The sequence below is a fragment of the Diabrotica undecimpunctata genome, chromosome 5 (genome assembly GCF_040954645.1).
Source record: "Diabrotica undecimpunctata isolate CICGRU chromosome 5, icDiaUnde3, whole genome shotgun sequence".
Lineage (NCBI taxonomy): Eukaryota > Metazoa > Arthropoda > Insecta > Coleoptera > Chrysomelidae > Diabrotica > Diabrotica undecimpunctata.
The window spans coordinates 29,981,309-29,998,994 of NC_092807.1; the positions used below are offsets into that span (position 1 = coordinate 29,981,309).

The 17,686-nt window shown below is 34.8% G+C and overlaps 1 protein-coding gene across 1 annotated transcript in view; it reads right to left on the minus strand.

Moving 5' to 3' along the window:
* Nucleotides 1-17,686, minus strand: part of LOC140441219 (uncharacterized) — a 64,408-nt gene that overhangs the window by 8,256 nt on the left and 38,466 nt on the right. The window contains exons 11-14 of the mRNA XM_072531802.1: nucleotides 16,659-16,735; nucleotides 10,930-11,061; nucleotides 10,675-10,806; nucleotides 7,858-7,929 (exon numbers count right to left, since the gene is read on the minus strand). Of these exons, the coding sequence (XP_072387903.1) occupies nucleotides 7,858-7,929; nucleotides 10,675-10,806; nucleotides 10,930-11,061; nucleotides 16,659-16,735 (413 nt within the window). The remainder of the gene's footprint in view (nucleotides 1-7,857; nucleotides 7,930-10,674; nucleotides 10,807-10,929; nucleotides 11,062-16,658; nucleotides 16,736-17,686) is intronic.

A 17,686-nucleotide genomic window follows, 5' to 3' on the forward strand; every position in this document is an offset into this window, starting at 1 on the left:
AAGCGAGGGTCTGGAACACCAAAACTATACTAAATTTAGGTATGTAAAAATAAAATTAATATTTTGTAATATCTCCATCAGCATTGATAACAGCTTGTAGTCTTTGGTCCATCTGCGTGAAAGGAACTATGAAATTGTCTTCTTCAGAGAGCTCTTACCAAACCTGTTGTATACCGTGCCACAGCTCTTCAGCATTTTGAGGTATAAAATTAAGCCGATACAACCGTTTTATAGTAACCCCCACACATTCTCGATTGGGTTTAGATCTGGACTGTAGCTGGGCAATGGTAAGGTTTCGATGTTGTTATTCTGGAGCCATTGGTTTATTAAATTTGCAGTGTGAACATGACAATTACCTTGTTGGAGGATAAAATTATTTTCTGGATACAACTGTTCTACACTGGTAAACATGATGTTTTCTATAATATTCAGATAAGTCTGCCCAACAAACCTGCCATCAATACGCCATACAATTCCCATTTCTCTTGATGAAATCCATCCTCATACATTGGCGCTAAAATGACCAGCTGCTTGAGATCCATCAACATAAAGAGGTCTAAATCTATTATTATCTGGTCTATACACCCCAATTTTGGCCTTTTTAGAAGATTGAAAAAGAAACTTTAGAAAGTCTTGATTGCTTCTGTTGTGATGTAAGAGCTTGCTTTTTTGCTACAGTTCAGTACCTAAGACGCCATACTTTAATTCTGCGCCAAGTTGTTGTCTTTCTTCCCGAAAACTGTGACATAATTCGTGCAGTTTTCGCATCTTCAAAAGGATTTTCTTCTAATCTCTCCAAAAGCGGACGATCGTCATGAGCGGTAGACGTTTTTGATCTTCCAGAACCTTGCTTTCTTTCGACAGTTTCTTGTTCTCTCTATATTTTATTAGTATTAAAAACTGTTGTTCTGCTTACGTTAAAATATTTCGCTATGGCAGATAGACCAACCATCTTCTAATTTCGTTACAATTCTTGCTTTAAGTTCTTTGCTAGCATGTTGTAACGAAATTATTTTTGCCTACCTCAGGGTAAGAACATGGGGTAGAAATAGGGGACAGAAACTATGGGGGCAAAATAGGGCAAGCAAAACAATCGTTACGTATGCGAACGGCACTCAGAGGGTTGCTGGAGAGCTGGGGTAGTGGATAAGTGAACGAAAAGGTTGTCAGATTGGGGTAGCTACCAAAATATGAAATAAAGGGGTACTTAAGTAAATCTCCTGGACAACTGGACAATTAATACAACAAGGAAAGGCTTCTAGCAATTTAGAAAAAGGGCGCCGCTTTGAAGGATCCTAAACTTGCTGGAGGAAAGAAGGAAAGGGCTCTTCCTTCCTAAAAAGTAAACACACAAAAAAGGTTAGGAGATTTTCTAAAATAAATAAAATGATGGATCAGAGAAACAAATCAAAACATTTATTTTTGTCTCATACAAACAGTTATCAACACATAAATGGCATAAAAAATATACTATATAAATAGTTGCCAAATACAGAATAAAAAAAAAACTTACATGTGTCCGTTTACAAACTCCGTTTACAAAGAGTTGGAGATACTACAAAAACTTACAAATGTTACCGCACAGAAATTAACCTTTGTTTAAAACAAACAAAACAAATTAATATCGAAACAAATAAAGCTAGCTGTCATATGTTAACATTAAATTTAAAAAAAAAACAATTAAAATGACAGCTAAGTTAAACCATAAAATTTACAATTTATTAAATATTATAAATCCTTTTAAATTTTAATGAAAGCAATTATTAATAATTATCAAAAAAAAAATGTCTGTCTTTACTTTAAAATTTAAAATATTAATTGTTACCTTAATTTCAGTTGTCTCTCACTTAACTTTCAAAAAAATTGTTAACATCTCTGGGATTGGAGCTGCAAAGGACAAAACTCTGAACTCGAACAAAAAGAAACCATCTCCATACGCGGGCAGGAACGATTGAAACAGAAACTTGGTGGAGGAAATCAAGCTGACGACGGGGACATCCTATATACTTATTTTACAAAATTTCTTCAGTGCCGGTGCACAAATCTTATAGTGATTACTCTGTTTTAAACTGCCATATTGCAAAGAGTATTATCACCTTAACCGGTATTAAAACACAACACAAAGAAATTGAATCGACTCGCGATTCCTAATTACTCAAAACATCTTTTCTGTCTCAGATCTATCGCTTGACTCCTCGATGCCTTACATTTTACAAATTTCAACGCAAAATAAATTCCCTTTACGTCTCACAGCTAGTTTTTGCCTACAAACTTAAAACAAACAATCTACCCTTCACTTGACCTAGTTCTTAGCAACGAACCGACAAAAAATAATCTCGAAACATCTACTTTTAAATTGGTTAACTGGAAATTTTTTACCTCACAATACATACAGAGAATGGGGGAATTTTAATGTAAACAAAGACAAAAAAAATATTCTCAGTTAATACGTCTTAGAAAAACCGTATACCTGACTTGCAATATTATATTAGGGGACTCGAATGTAACAAATCCTTTTCAACGAAAAAAAAAACCACTCTTTTAAATTCGTCGAAATAACATATAACACGTATTGTATTGATTATTTTAAACGTCCTCGATTCCTAGTTTAAACCGGCATAATTTAACCTTACAATGTAACAGAGACAAAAACAACTATATTTTGAAACAACTGAAGACAAAACTTAAAACAGAATTTTTTACTATTATATAGATATTAAATATTAACAAATTTAAAACGCTACAATGTGGAGCCATTTTTTGAGGTTGAACAAAATGTTATCTGACAAATTTTAAGATTTGGCAGTGACAGTAAGAGTATCTAAATAACAAGTATTTATCCATCAAAATACACTGCTCAATTTTCTACAAAATACGCTGTAAGAGTCGAATCAGTTTTTTTAGGAACCAGCTGTACATATATTATTTTTTCAATTATGTAATATTAAAATCTAAGCAGCACAAGATATAAACACAAAGACACACAAAATAACATGGATGAGACCAGAAAGTCTGGAGGGGAATCAAATAGACCATGTACTGATTAAAAGACACACAAACAATCGATAAATGACGTTAGATCTCACAGAGGGGCCAACATCGATTCGGATCATATGCTAGTGATTATAAAAGGGTGAAAAGACAAACAACTTCAGAAATTCCCAACCAAATCCAAACACAAAACAGATTTGATTCCCTCTCAAAAGAAAATCTAGATGAACAAACAGACAATTTATCAAATACACAAAACACAAATATAACCAAAAAAGATCCCTCATCGCCACCAATCTATATTTATGGAGTTACTGACTATAATGCTATAATAGCAAACGTTTCGAACTGCCGCAGAAACATATTACACCAAAACCATTTCAAATAATACAGTAAAATTTAACCCTACACACTCAGACACCTACAGGACACTCATACAGCACCTTAGAAAAGAAAACATTGTACATCACACTTACCAACCCAAACAAGAGAGGGCCTATAGACTTGTCATAAGAGGATTACACCATTCAATACCCACAGGAGATATCTCGCTTAAATTAAATAATAAGGGTTTTAAAGTTCACAACATAATTAATGTTAGACATAGAGTTACCAAAGAACCATTGCCCTTATTCTTTGTCGATATAGAGCCAAATGAAAATAAGAAAAATATATTTAACCTGCAAGTCCTACGAAACTACATAATAACAGTAGAACCACCTAGAATAAAAAATGCAATAGTACAATGCACAAGGTGTCAAAAATACGGGCACTCAAAAAGTTACTGCCTGAGGCCATTCACCTGTGTTAAATGAGGTGGATCATATGAAACAAAAACCTGCAAAAAAGCACGCGACATACCAGCAACATGTGCCTTATGTAATGGCAATCATCCAGCAAACTATAAAGGATGTGCTATATATAAAGACCTAGTAAATTCAAAAAACAAAAATATAACAAGCAGCATTCCTATACCTAGAGTTGCAAGCCTAAATAATAATAACACTAATGCTCACCACATACGCCAATCACATGTAACATATGCTCAAGTTGCAGCAACTAATACTTCTTCACAAGACCAACAACAATAATTCAGACCTTTCAAATAAACTTACAGAATTCCTCAACGAATTTAAAAATATGTTTGCACAATTGATAAACCAAAACAGCATGATACTAAGCATGATTACAACAGTGATAGATAGAACGTCGTAATGGCTAACTCACTTAGAATAGCAGAGTGGAACGCAAATGGTCTAACAAACCATGTGCAAGAAATTATACTATTTCTAAAATTAAACAAAATAGACATCCTACTTATATCTGAGAGTCACACAACTGAGAGGTCTTTTATAAAAATTCCACACTACTCTGTGTATTAAGCAAACCATCCAGATGAAACAGCCCATGCTGGTTCAGTTGTAATAATTCGTACAGCTATAAAACACTACGAACCAACAAAATTCAGAGTACTATCATAAAAGTACATGCGCTCACCTTCCCATTAACAATAACTTCTATCTACAGCCCACCAATACCATCCATCTGGAGGAATAGAGAGAGTTTTTTGAACAACTTGGCTCACATTTCCTAGTGGCAGGGGACTAGAATGCAAAACATACAACCTGGGGAGCAAGACTGATATCTCCAAAAGGCAGAAATCTATTAAAGATAATACAAGATAACCTGAAATACCTAATAACTGGTACCCCCACATACTTACCCACTGATAACAACAAAATTCCTGATCTGCTAGACTTTGCTATAACTAAGGGAATACCTGAAATACACAGCGACATCACCCCCAGTTTTGATCTACATTCGGACCACAGTCCCATCTTGATTACCTTAAGTACCAATATAATTTGGAAAACTCTTGCATCAAGCTATGTTCCAGTAAGTAACCCGAATTGGGTTCAATTAAAAGAAGAAATCAATGAAAAAATATCTCTTGACATTCGATTCAAACACAAAAACGATATTGAAGAAGCTGTAAAATATCTAACGGAACAAATACAACAGACCGCTTGGAAAGCTACTCCTGAAAAGGAAAAAACCATTGATGAAAGGTATAGTATACCCCTCCACACTAGAACACTAGTAGAAGAGAGAAGAAGAGCCCGTCGAAAATGGCAAAGAACAAGAAACGCGTTAGATAAAACAAATCTAAACAGGCTCACACACAGACTTCATTACGCTATCCAAGCAGCCAAAAACTAATCTTTTGAAAGATATGTCACAAACCTTTCTTTTGACTACAACTCTCTTTGGAAAGCCACAAAGAAATTCAAAAAGCCGGTAGTAATGAAATCACCAATTAGGAAAAATGATGGAACCTGGGCTCGATCAGATATAGCAAAATCCAACAGATTTGCAGAACATCTATCAACCGTCTTCTCCACCCCACAGGCCAACGATATTAACGACGAGAAAATTAGAGACTTCCTAAATGCATCCCTATCAGTCGAATGTCATGTCAGCTATCATTACCACTAAAATACTTCTCACCAAACGAAGTCCGTAACGAAATCAACCTGCTTAACCCTCATAAAGCTCCAGGATATGACCTTATAACTGGCGAAATCTTAAAAAAACTCCCAAGAAAAGGTGTCGTTTTAATAACCATTATTTTTAATAGCCTCCTGAGACTATGCTATTTTCCAGTGCAATGGAAGTATGCACAAATTATAACGATACCTAAACCAGGTAAACCTCTAACTGAAGCCAGTTCGTACAGACCAATAAGTCTCCTTCTGACTTTATCAAAAGTCTTCGAAAGGTTAATCCTTAACAGAATAGAAACAATAATACCTATAGAAAACCTTATCCCAGATCATCAGTTTGGTTTTCGGTCAAATCACTCAACCATACAACAGTGCTATAGATTAGTCAACAAAATAAAAGAGAGCCTAGAAGGGAAACAAATCTGTCTATCAGTATTCCTCGATATACAGCAAGACTTTGATAGAGTGTGGCACGAGGGTCTTCTCTTTAAAATAAAAGCTCAGCTAACTGACCAAATATACCTTCTCCTTAAATCATACTTGTCCGACAGATAATTCCAAGTTAAATACGAAGGTGCTCTATCCAACTACCACCAAATAAAATCCGGAGTACCTCAAGGCAGTGTACTTGGCCCATTCCTTTATCAAATCTTCACTGCTGATATTCCTATTAGCGAAAATACACTAATGGCAACATTTGCGGATGACACTGGTATACTAGCATCAGGCATCAACGAAATATTAGCATTTAACAAATTGCAAAATCATCTCAATGAACTAGAAGACTGGCTTAAATGCTGGAAAATAAACGTCAACACAAACAAGTCTTGTCAAGTAAATTTCACAAATCGAAGAATTAGATGTCCACAACTACACCTAAATAATTCATCTATACCAATAAAAACAGAAGTAAAGTACCTGGGCCTTCATCTAGACGAAAAACTTACTTGGAAATCACATATTGCAGCCAAACGACGACACCTCAACCTAAAAGTTAATAATATGAGCTGGCTAATCAACAGAAGATCGCAACTTTCATTAGAAAACAAACTGACCATCTATAAAACAATACTCAAACCAGTGTGGACATACGGAATTGAGCTGTAGCGCTGTAGCAAACCAACCAACACCAAAATACTACAGACATTCCAGTCAAAAACTATTCGTATGTTAGCTAAAGCCCCATGGTATGTGTCAAACCAAACCCTTCATGCAGACCTCAACATCCCCTTCATCAATGATGTGATTGCTGACCACTCCAGAAGATACATGAATCGCAGCGCAGACCATCCAAACCATCTCATAGACGAATTATTCAACCCCCCACTGGTTGGCAGACGTCTAAAAAGACTTTGGCCAGAAGATCTGGCTGCTAGGTAAATTCCAGAGAGTCGTCAATGGACGACACCTGCCACAAATCAAGAACATACATCATATTTACTTATTACTGTATTGAAGTAGATTGTAAATTAGCAATAAATAAATAAATAAAAAAAAATTTTTTTTAATAAAATTAGAAGTTTACTTATGTGGGTATTTGTATTTTTATTTACATTATGTAGCATTATTTACATCTTTTATAGCCATCATTTTCATTAACGTATTCTGTGCACGTCAAAAATACACGAAACGCGATGTGAGAAATAAACGAACTTCACAACGCGTTGTGGGTACACGTAAATTTCGGTCAATGGCCGAATTCGGTTATTGAGTACAACATATATCCCTACAAACTTATGCAAAAATTTTGAAAATCGGAATACAAACAAAAAAAGTGTCAAACTTAATCAAACATTTTTAGTTCACAATTTTGTGCCGGGGAGTGTATAAGAAGATTTGGCACTTCCGCATTAACGACAGAAATAAATTTATTATTGAATTGATGATAATGACGCAGAAAATACAGAAAAAAGAGAAACTGAATTAAGTCTATAAGTATTTGAAGTGACAAGTGTACTGTTTTAAACTTTAAATTGACTTTCGTTTTAAAAAAGTTGTTATATTTTAAGGTTTTGTATTTTTGAAATAAATAAAAAAGCGGGGACATGTTTGCATTTTTTTATGAATTTTAATTTTTTTTTTAACTGTATAGTGTAATATTGGGTTTGTATTTTTGAATTTTAAAAATTTTAAACTGTATATTTACGTTAATTTTAGATTTAACGCTGTTTTTATAAAGTTATTTTAGTGTTAACATCAACAAAAAGTATTCTACATCAGTTATCAATGCAAGCATGCGGTAAGAGGGAGGGTCTAGAGGGTCAGAACTATCAAAACCTACGAATGTTAGCGTTCTACTATATTTATTACTGCAACTATACTTGTTTAAATAAAATATTATATTTACACATATCTAATTTACCTGTGCCAAGTGTTTTTCTGCTTCCATCATCAGTCTTGGTACTTTTGGAGTTACAATAATTAATAGAGGAATCTATAAAACAAATTGTTTTTAATTGTCAATTAATGTTATTATGGAATATAAAAAAAAACAGATAACGTAATACGATTACAAATAAAAACTTGATTGAATTAAGATTTGAGATAAATATTTATGTGGCAACGAGAACATATATATATATATATATATATATATATACATGCATATTAGTGTCCTATCGGTAGATGTTGAAGAAACCTCTACTGAAAAATTTAACTTGTTCATGCGGAGGTAAGAAGAGCCTTCTGACGGACATGCAAAAGGTCAGCGAATGAACCTCAATGATACATATACACATAGATAAATAATATAGTATCATATACACACGATGCAAGGTCAGACGTCCGTTGACATTTGACATGAACGTGCATTCGCATCCTTAGATGATTGCCGCCAGGTGTGGTACGTGTGCAGGTAAGTTATAAGTTACGCCCCTCCCAAGATGGCCACGGATCATAGAAAACACAAAATTTAAAAAATAAAAAATGTAGAGACATCGGTTACACATATCATAGAGGGAAAACAGCTCTCTTGGTATAGTCATATGAGAAGAATGACCGGTGATAGATTACTAATAAAAATTTGCGACTGGATCGGATCAGAAGAGACGAAGAAGAAAAGGAAGACGAAGGAAATTATGGTATAATAGCATTAGCGGAACCATAAATAAAAGTAATATAGAATAAGACTAATGGCAGAACAAAAAAGAACGGCGTTCGAATTGCCACGCACAGCCCAAAGTACTGTAATAAACTCCTGCATATATAAAGGTTGGTCCTTCAGTAATTGTACAAAAAGAAGCGGTAGATTTAAAATATTACGATTTAAGCCAATTTGCTTTAATAAAATGTTGATAGGTTGCAGGTTGATCTGCACTCCCAAATGATAAACTACACATTCAAACAATTTGAAAAAATTTAAGAAGGTATATGTGATAACTAGAAGTATTTTGACAAATTTTGAGAAAACTTCATGTTTTCGTTTTCGAAAAAACTCAAAAAACTACTTTTTTCCAAGTATAAAGCGGGAAAATCAAACATACAATTTCATCATCATCTTTGGCTCTACAACCCTGTGTGGGTCTTGGCCTGTTTTAGTCTCCATTCCCCACTATCTTTCGCCCTGGCTTTCCAATTTCTAACCCCTAGATTCCTTAAGTCATCTTCGACTTGAGTTTTAAATCTAGATCTTGGCCTGCCTCTCTTCCTGGTTCCTACTGGCTCTTGATACAATATCTGTCTTTGGGGTCTCCAGTGTCCATTCTTTCAAGGTGTCCTAGCCACCTTAGTCTATTAATTTTAATAGACCGGACGATGTTGCATTTTTCTTAGCATTGATACAACTCAAAATTGTAGCGGCTGCGCCATATCCCGCTTTCTTGTACTCCTCCGTATATGTGCCTAAGTATTATTCTTTCAAAGCCGCCTAACAGTTCTTCGTTGCTTTTTACCATAGTCCATGCCTCTGACGCGTATGTCAGGACAGGTCTAATAAGAGTTTCATATATTAGTATCTTGGTTTTTCTGCTAATTATGTGTGATGTTAAGAGCTGCTTTAGTCCAAAGTAAGCTCTGTTCGCCAGGTATATTCTTCTCTTAATTTCTACGCTTACTAGGTTGCTGTTATTTAGTTGTGTGCCAACTTGGCAACTCAGCCAATGGATATAACAATAAAAAACTGTAATTTATGTTAGGGTTTGAAAATATTCATATGTTAGGGAGTCATCATGTAGAAATCTACAATTAAGTTCAAAAATTTACCACAGCAGCATACCGCAGTAGAGCCATCTCTAGGATCAGAAACAAATTAATATAGGGTGCAGATCAACCTTACGAAAGATAGAGGGTGTTAAACAGTTGAAATTAAAAATTTTATTTTTCTCTATAACTTTCATGTTTGTGGACATTTATGTAAAAAAATTATAACTGGGGGCTTTTGAGTATGAGGAATTATAATTTGATCCATACTTTGGTGTAGCTGATAGAGGCCGCCCCATATATTCGCCTAAATTCCGAAATATATGTTTAAAGGTTTGGTGATTAGGTTGCAGCCTGTTTGGGCATCGTCTTAAATATTCGCTTTTCGCTGCATGCCCGTTAAAATATTGCTGACAATAAATAACAATCATATCTTTCATATCGATATTAGAAAAATTATTATGACTCAGCATTTTCTGGTTTCCTTTAATAAACCAAAATAAACTAGATATTACAAAAGTCATTGCGTAATCGAAACAAGACTTATTTTTAGTTGTCAAAAGCATTCGTGACATCAGCCTACTATGTTAAGACTTCCCATAATGCACGGGGTTTGTTTAATAATGACATCAAAACTGGCTTCAAATAAAACATTTAGCAGCGGTAACAAAGTATTTTGTGGTTTTACATAACCATCTTTGAGCTTATTTTATGAGCATAAACTATTAATTATGCTTATCCACAGGTATTCGGTGCTTTTAAGCACAAATATCACAACTAACAATTATTATGCAGCTGATTTGTTAAATGCGATTATCTTCTAACGTGTTAAGTTTTGAAGTTACTAACAGGTATATCTTTTTGTTGTTAAAATAATGTAACTTTAATATTTTTTAACACAAATAGCGCTAACTCGAAGAGCAAAAAAGTTAAGCGTAAATTTACGCCACATATGTGGCGTCCTCTATCAGCTACATCAAATTATAATCCCTCATACTCAAATGTCCCAATGAATGATTATAATTATGGGCACATAATTTACCTGTTTTACGGGGTCTTCTACGTTTTGATTTTTTAACTTTTACATCCGTTTTAGAGCTTTCTACCATTTCCAAGCAATCAGGAGGTTTAAACACCAATTTGTCGTTACTTTGACGTTCTGTATAAATAGATTCTGAAAATTAGATATATTTTTTCTACCGAATATAATATACTGAAGTTATGTAATATATGTGTTGTAAAAGAACTAATCCATTGAATTTGGAATTAACAGCATAATTATAGACACTTAATTTACCTGTTTTACGTGGTCTTGAGCGTGATCTTTTGCCTTTTAAATCCGTTTTAGAACTTTCAACCATTGTCACGCAATCAGGAAGTTCAAACATCAATTCGTCGTTACTTTGACGTTTGGTATAAATAGATAATTCTGAAAATGAGATATAGGTACTTGAAAGTTTTCTAAAATTTAACTTCGTAACAAGACTATAAAACTACGTAGTGAAACTAATGACAAAAAATCATCGCAGTTAAATTATGCACAAAAATATCATTAAAATGGAAATTATTTGAAATGTTTCAAATAAAGTGACGGAGAAAAAACCGGCCACTCTGAAATATTTTACATTAGTCCGGGTTGTTTCTGCGCCACCACCGCTGAGAAAAATATTCTGATTTCACTTTTTACAGAATCTTCTTTTAAATAGTCCAATGCCAACATCTACAACTTATCACATGTAGAAGGAGCTTATATACAGTTGAGTCCATGGTTCTTTACCCGTGCATCATTAATACGTAGAGAAATAAAACACAACTCTGTCTGGGGGTTATGAGCGCGAGGACTGGGTGGATTGAGTAGCTCAGAAGCCGCGTTTATGCCCACAGCCGGTCCGAAGCCCGGATAAAAGAGGACATAAGGAAAGAGGTCAGGTTAGCACCCTACCCATTGTAAAAGAAAACAAGGCCCAAAGAACCGATATAAAGCGGTATATAAGGAGAAACGAGAGGCATTCTACGAAAAATTGCAAACCATCCTGGATAAAAAATAGCTCATGAATAACCCTCAATTCTTATGGGAGAATTTATTGCACGAATCGGAAATGAAATAGTTCCAGGAGTAAAACAAAGATTTAATGAAAACCATGTCAACGCAAATAGAGAACTCATGGCTAATATCTATGCTTTTAACGAAATAGGAATCAATAATACATTTTTCGACCATAAGCTTCAGTATAAATATACATTTGAAAACTACAGGGGGCATAAATCTATGATTGAATTTATAGTCACTAATGGAAAAATCCACCCAAACCAGATTCTAAATATCCGAACTTTAAACTCAGCAGACGCAGGGAGTGAACACAAACTAGTACTAGCGAAAATAAGAATGAAAATAACACCAAAACATTTTCTAAAGGAAATCACAGAGGAAAAATTCAATGTAGAATCACTGTGAAACAACTCTACAAGAGAAATGTGCCAAAGGAGGCTAGCACAGCTGATACAGCTGAAACAAATAGACGACATCGAAGATATAAACGCGAGCTGGTAGAAAATTAAAAACAACATTGAAGAAGCAGCAACAGAAGCTCTAGGAAAACGCAAACTCATACTGAACAAAAGAAACAACAACAATACACCATGGTTCATAAAAGAACTAAAAGACAAACGAGAGGCCTACAAGAAGTACAAAACATCAAATACTCCAGAATCTCAGAGACATATATAGAAGAATACGAAATGAAACAAAGCAGTTGGTAAGAAGAACAAAAAATGAACACTGGGAACAGTTTTCAAAAAGGATGAAAAGCGACTTCTACGGTACACAAAAACAAATATGGAGATTCATAAGAAACCAACGGAGAGAAATGGCAGAGTTAAAGGAATACAATAACATACCAGCAAACGAATGGGAAAGATACCTGACGGAACTGCTTAAAGGAAAGGAAAATAATAATCAACACAATAACATACCTGAATTAAGACACGAAATAGAAATCAGTTTTCAGAAAGTGGAGATAGCCATAAATTCACTCAAAAATAGAAAGTCACCAGGACCAGACGGAATAACCAACGAGCTTCTAAAACATGGAGGAGAAAGTATAACCCTAGAGATGACAAAACTTATACAAAAATTAATATTGCACTGCAAGATACCAGAGGATATAGATAAAGAAAGGAAATAAAGAAGACCCCAACAATTATCAAATCAAAGTCAAATCTACTGAACACCGCACTTAAACTTACCACAAAAGTCCTAACCAACAAAATCAATAAACTAACAACTTTATCAGATGAATAACAAGGATTCAGATCCGGAAGATCCTACGTAGATGCCGTATTTGTACTAAGACAAATTACAGAAAAGGCCATCGAGTACAATAAACCAGCATATCTATGTTTTATAGACCTGACAAAGGCTTTCAATCGCATCTAAGTCGAAGACGTCTTAAACCTACTGTATAAAAGAAATATACCAATCAATATTACACAAACCATCGAAAACATCTACTTCCATAATCGAATACAGGCAAAGATAAATGGAAAACTAACACAGTGTATACCAGTACAAAGCGAAGTCAGACGGGGTGACTCGTTAAGCCCACTTCTCTTTAATATACACTACCGAGCATAAAATTAGGGTCACCCCGTAATTTGAATTTATTTTAGAAATTATTATTCTGTTTTAACTATTTTCGGTTGTAACATAATTTACTAACGGATTGCTTACAGAAAACAACGTTTTTGTCGTTTAAAGTTTATTAAGAATAATGGAAATGATGAATTTTCCTTTGATATACTAAATATTGAAAAGGGACAATTTTAATTTGATGTGCTTTTTGTTGAAAAAAAAAAGAAATTTTAAGAACTTCAGTAGCGAGTATTCCCTCCTCTGGCAGTGATAACAGCTTGCAAATGACGAGGCGTGCTTTGGATCAGATTTTGGATCACATTCTGCGGAAGATTATTCCATTCTTGCACCAATATGTCGCGAAGCTCTCTCGAATTTCTGGGGGCCGGCACATGACTCCGTAAACGTCTCTTCATCTCATCCCAAACATGTTCTATGGGATTGATATCTGGACTGCGAGCAGGCCAAACAAATCGTGTGATTTGAACCTCGTCAAGATACTCAGTAACTATCCTAGCAGTGTGGGGCCGTGCAGTATCATGCATAAATGTTGCCTCGTCTCCAAGAATAACCATAAACGGTAAAACATGGTCTTCCAGAATCTGTGTCAGGTACCTATGCGCTGTCAATGTCCCATTCTCGATAAAGACTAACTCCGTGCAAGCATCAAACGATATGCCTCCCCATGCCATAACTGACCCTCCACCAAATGGAAGACGCTCGGCAACACATGCTTGAGCATATCTCTCGCCTGGACGTTGCCACACTCTTACACGTTTGTCTGAGCCCGTAAGACAGAATCTTGATTCATCGGAAAACAATACACGACTCCAACTGCATTGTCCAAGCCAAGTGTTCTCGTGCAAAATTCAATCTGGCAATTCGGTGTTCACGGGAAAGCGGCGGTCCAGTTACTCTAGTTCGAGAAGATAAACCAGCAGCATGAAGTCGTCTCCTAACTGTCCATTCACTTATGTTTACATTTCTCACTTCTTGCAGATGATTTCGAAGAGAAACTGCCGTGACCGTTCGGTTTCTCAAAGCACTAGAAACGACAAAGCGGTCATCTCTAGCTGTTGTAATCCTGCCTCGACCTGAACCAGGTCTTCGAGTAAGCAGACCGGTCTCTTCGTACCGTTGCCATACTCGTTGCACACTCGAGAGACTTACACCAACGTTTCTCGCAGTTTCGCGCTGACCGTGGCCATCTTCTAACGCCGCCACAATTCTTGCCACCACAACAGAATTTATGCTCATTGCAATACACTGACAGTGATATCAACACACAAACAATTTACAATTGACGTTAAAACCATAGAAACAAAAACTGTGCTGATAACTGTTTTTAGAAATTATTCTAAGGGCCCTTTTTATCTCAAACGCTTGTCGAAACAATTTTTTTTTTCAAGAAATCCATTAGTAAACTATGTTACAACCGAAAATAGTTAAAACGGAATAATAATTTCTAAAATAAATTCAAATTACGGGGTGACCCTAATTTTATGCTCGGTAGTGTAATAATGGACGAAATACTACAAGCAGTACGTAAAGGTCTTAGTTACAGAATGGGGAACAAAGAAATTCAAACACTATGTTATGCAAACGATACGGCATTAATCGCCGAGACAGAAGATGAGCTCCAAAGATTAACACACATCTTCAATACAACAGCTAAGAAATACAGTATGATAATATCAGCAGAAAAACCAAATGTATGATAACATCTAAATAAAATCGAAATTTGGGAAATGGGAAAATAATAAAGCAGGAAGCAAGATTTAGATATCTGGAAACAGATATAACTAGTTACGGAGATGTTAAAGAAGAAGTACGACAACAAAGCTTAAAAGCAAGTAAAGCGGCGGGATCTCTTAATGACACGATCTGGAAGAACCAACACCTAAGACGAGACACAAAAACAAGAATCTATAAAGCAGCAATTAGACCTATATTAACATACACGGCGGAGACAAGACCTGACATATCTAAAACGAGACGATATAAACAACAGAAATAAAAATACTCCGACGAATATCAGGAATAAGTCTATTGGATAGGGAGACAATCGAAAACATAAGAAGAGCATGCAATATAGAAGACATATATGGATGGCAGAGGATATGATAGTACGAATAGCACGAGATAAGTCACCAAATGGACGAAGAAGTATTGACAGACCAAGAAAAAGATGGTGCGATAATTTAAACAATTAAGGAGACTAATATTGAAGAAGAAACAGGCTTTAAAGCATACATACAAGAAGGAAGAAGAAGAAGAAGAGATAAAACACATACTTTTTATTTAGCATCATTGTCTTCCACGCAAGAAACTAAAGGCAAACCAGCTACCGTCTGTTATTAAGTAAGGACACACGTAATTTTTATGAACGCACTAGACTCAATACATCGAAAAGAGATAGGTACAAACAACACGGTTGGGGACGTTTTCAGATTTTAAGTACTTGTGACGTTTCTGGTTTGTCTACTTGTGGTTGTCAGTTTGTTGGATTTTTTTGCTGCTTTTTGTCCTTTTTTGCTTTTAGAAGTTATTTATAAGACACAAACAGTTGTTTTCACAATTAATTTTATATTAGAGTTTGAAATTTTATGGTGAGTGTATTTTATTTTGCCATTAATTTACATACAAAGTTTTTGTACATATCAGACTATCAAGAGATAATTGGGCGTTTCCAGACTTTTGGTCCACTGTGTACATAGTTAAAAATTTTAGTTTTTTTAAAATAGGTTTAAGAGCTTGTTTACTCTCCTATAAGTAAAAAATCAGAGTTTTTTACTACAGTGAATTTTCTACGTAGAAAAGTTTTGATTTTCTTCGAATTTTTCAGACAGCACTTGATTGCAAAACTATTTTAGGCAAAAAACAAAAAAACAAGTATCCCATTTAATTTTACAATGTTACAAAGAGTTTTCCAAATTTGGTAAAAAGGTATTTAAGATCACATTTTAATAAACATGGATCCATAACGTTAATTCTTGGTTTTACAAATTATTTTGAATTTCTATGAACTTTTTCAGCTGGAACACATTAAAATTTGAGTATAAACAACCTTCCGGAGACTTTTAACAATACTTGAAGGCCCGACTCACTGCAGCTATTTTTGGGCCCCTCTCGACTGGACTGTAAAAGTAAGATAATTACATGAAGGTGATATAGGCTTTTACGATTAAATGATGCCTGAACAACGATAACAACAAAGAAAAGCTTCTAATAAAAAAAATATAAATAAATCGCCTTTAGTATTTATCCGTCGTCTATTTATATTCATTTGAAATATTTATGATATTGGCATTGATTTGATAGAAATTCATGTTCAATAATTAAGCAAACAATAAAAACACAACACTCATATTCAGGATTAAAATGTAGAAACTTACGTGTATTCGGTTTAATCTTTTTCGATGAAACCGATATTCGATCTGACTCAGTCTCACTCAGATTTCCGTTATGTAACCTAAAAAAGATAATGGATCAGCATGGATACAAGGAAATGTACCATCTACCAATGTACTAGCAATATGGTTAAGAGGTTAAATAGTTCGTAAAATTTTGTCAAAAACGGTAAGGCACACTTCTACCGTTACTCGACACTGAGGAGGAGGCAGATTGAGACCTCAGTGCCGTTTGACGGTTCTTGTATTTATACAGAACACGATACTGGTACGTCACGAGTGAGGGGAGTAGGCAGATTGAGATCCCGAACTCGAACGGAACCGTATCAGTCTTGATAATGGCTCCAAAATGGGTATTAAATTCTCAACTCGGTTCTTTCCAAAAACTTGTATATATATATATATGTATATATATATATATATATATATATATATATATATATATATATATATATATGAATATATAATGGTATTGGAGCACAAATTAGGCAAACCTTTCACGTCTGAATCGGAATCGATAGAACGATATAACAGTTATTTCAGTATCTCTACTTCATCAGCCGTTCGAGCTGATTCCGATTCAAACCAAAAAGTCCCACTAATGTCTCCAATATCTTCCCACTTGCGGTGTTTCGAGCACAGAGGTGGCACCTGCTTTGGTGGCGAAGAACTAAACAACTAAATAAATTGTTTTCTGTTCTCTGGTCTGTCGAAATGTGCAAAAATTAGTAGCTCTTAGCAAAAGCTTCTATTGCTCTGATAAAATAAAAGCCATATATTATGCCATTGGAGCTGGATACTCCATAATACTGCTGTATTATGTTGTTGGGTTATTTTAAAGTAAATCAATTACGAAGTTAAAAAAATATTTAAACTAATGTTTTATTCTTTGCCCTTACATAACTTCAATATACTTTACTCTTTTTAAAAATTTAAATAAGTCTCATATCATATATCGTCAGTTGACAAGTAAAACTCACTAAGTATAAAAATGATCGAAATCAACATTTTAT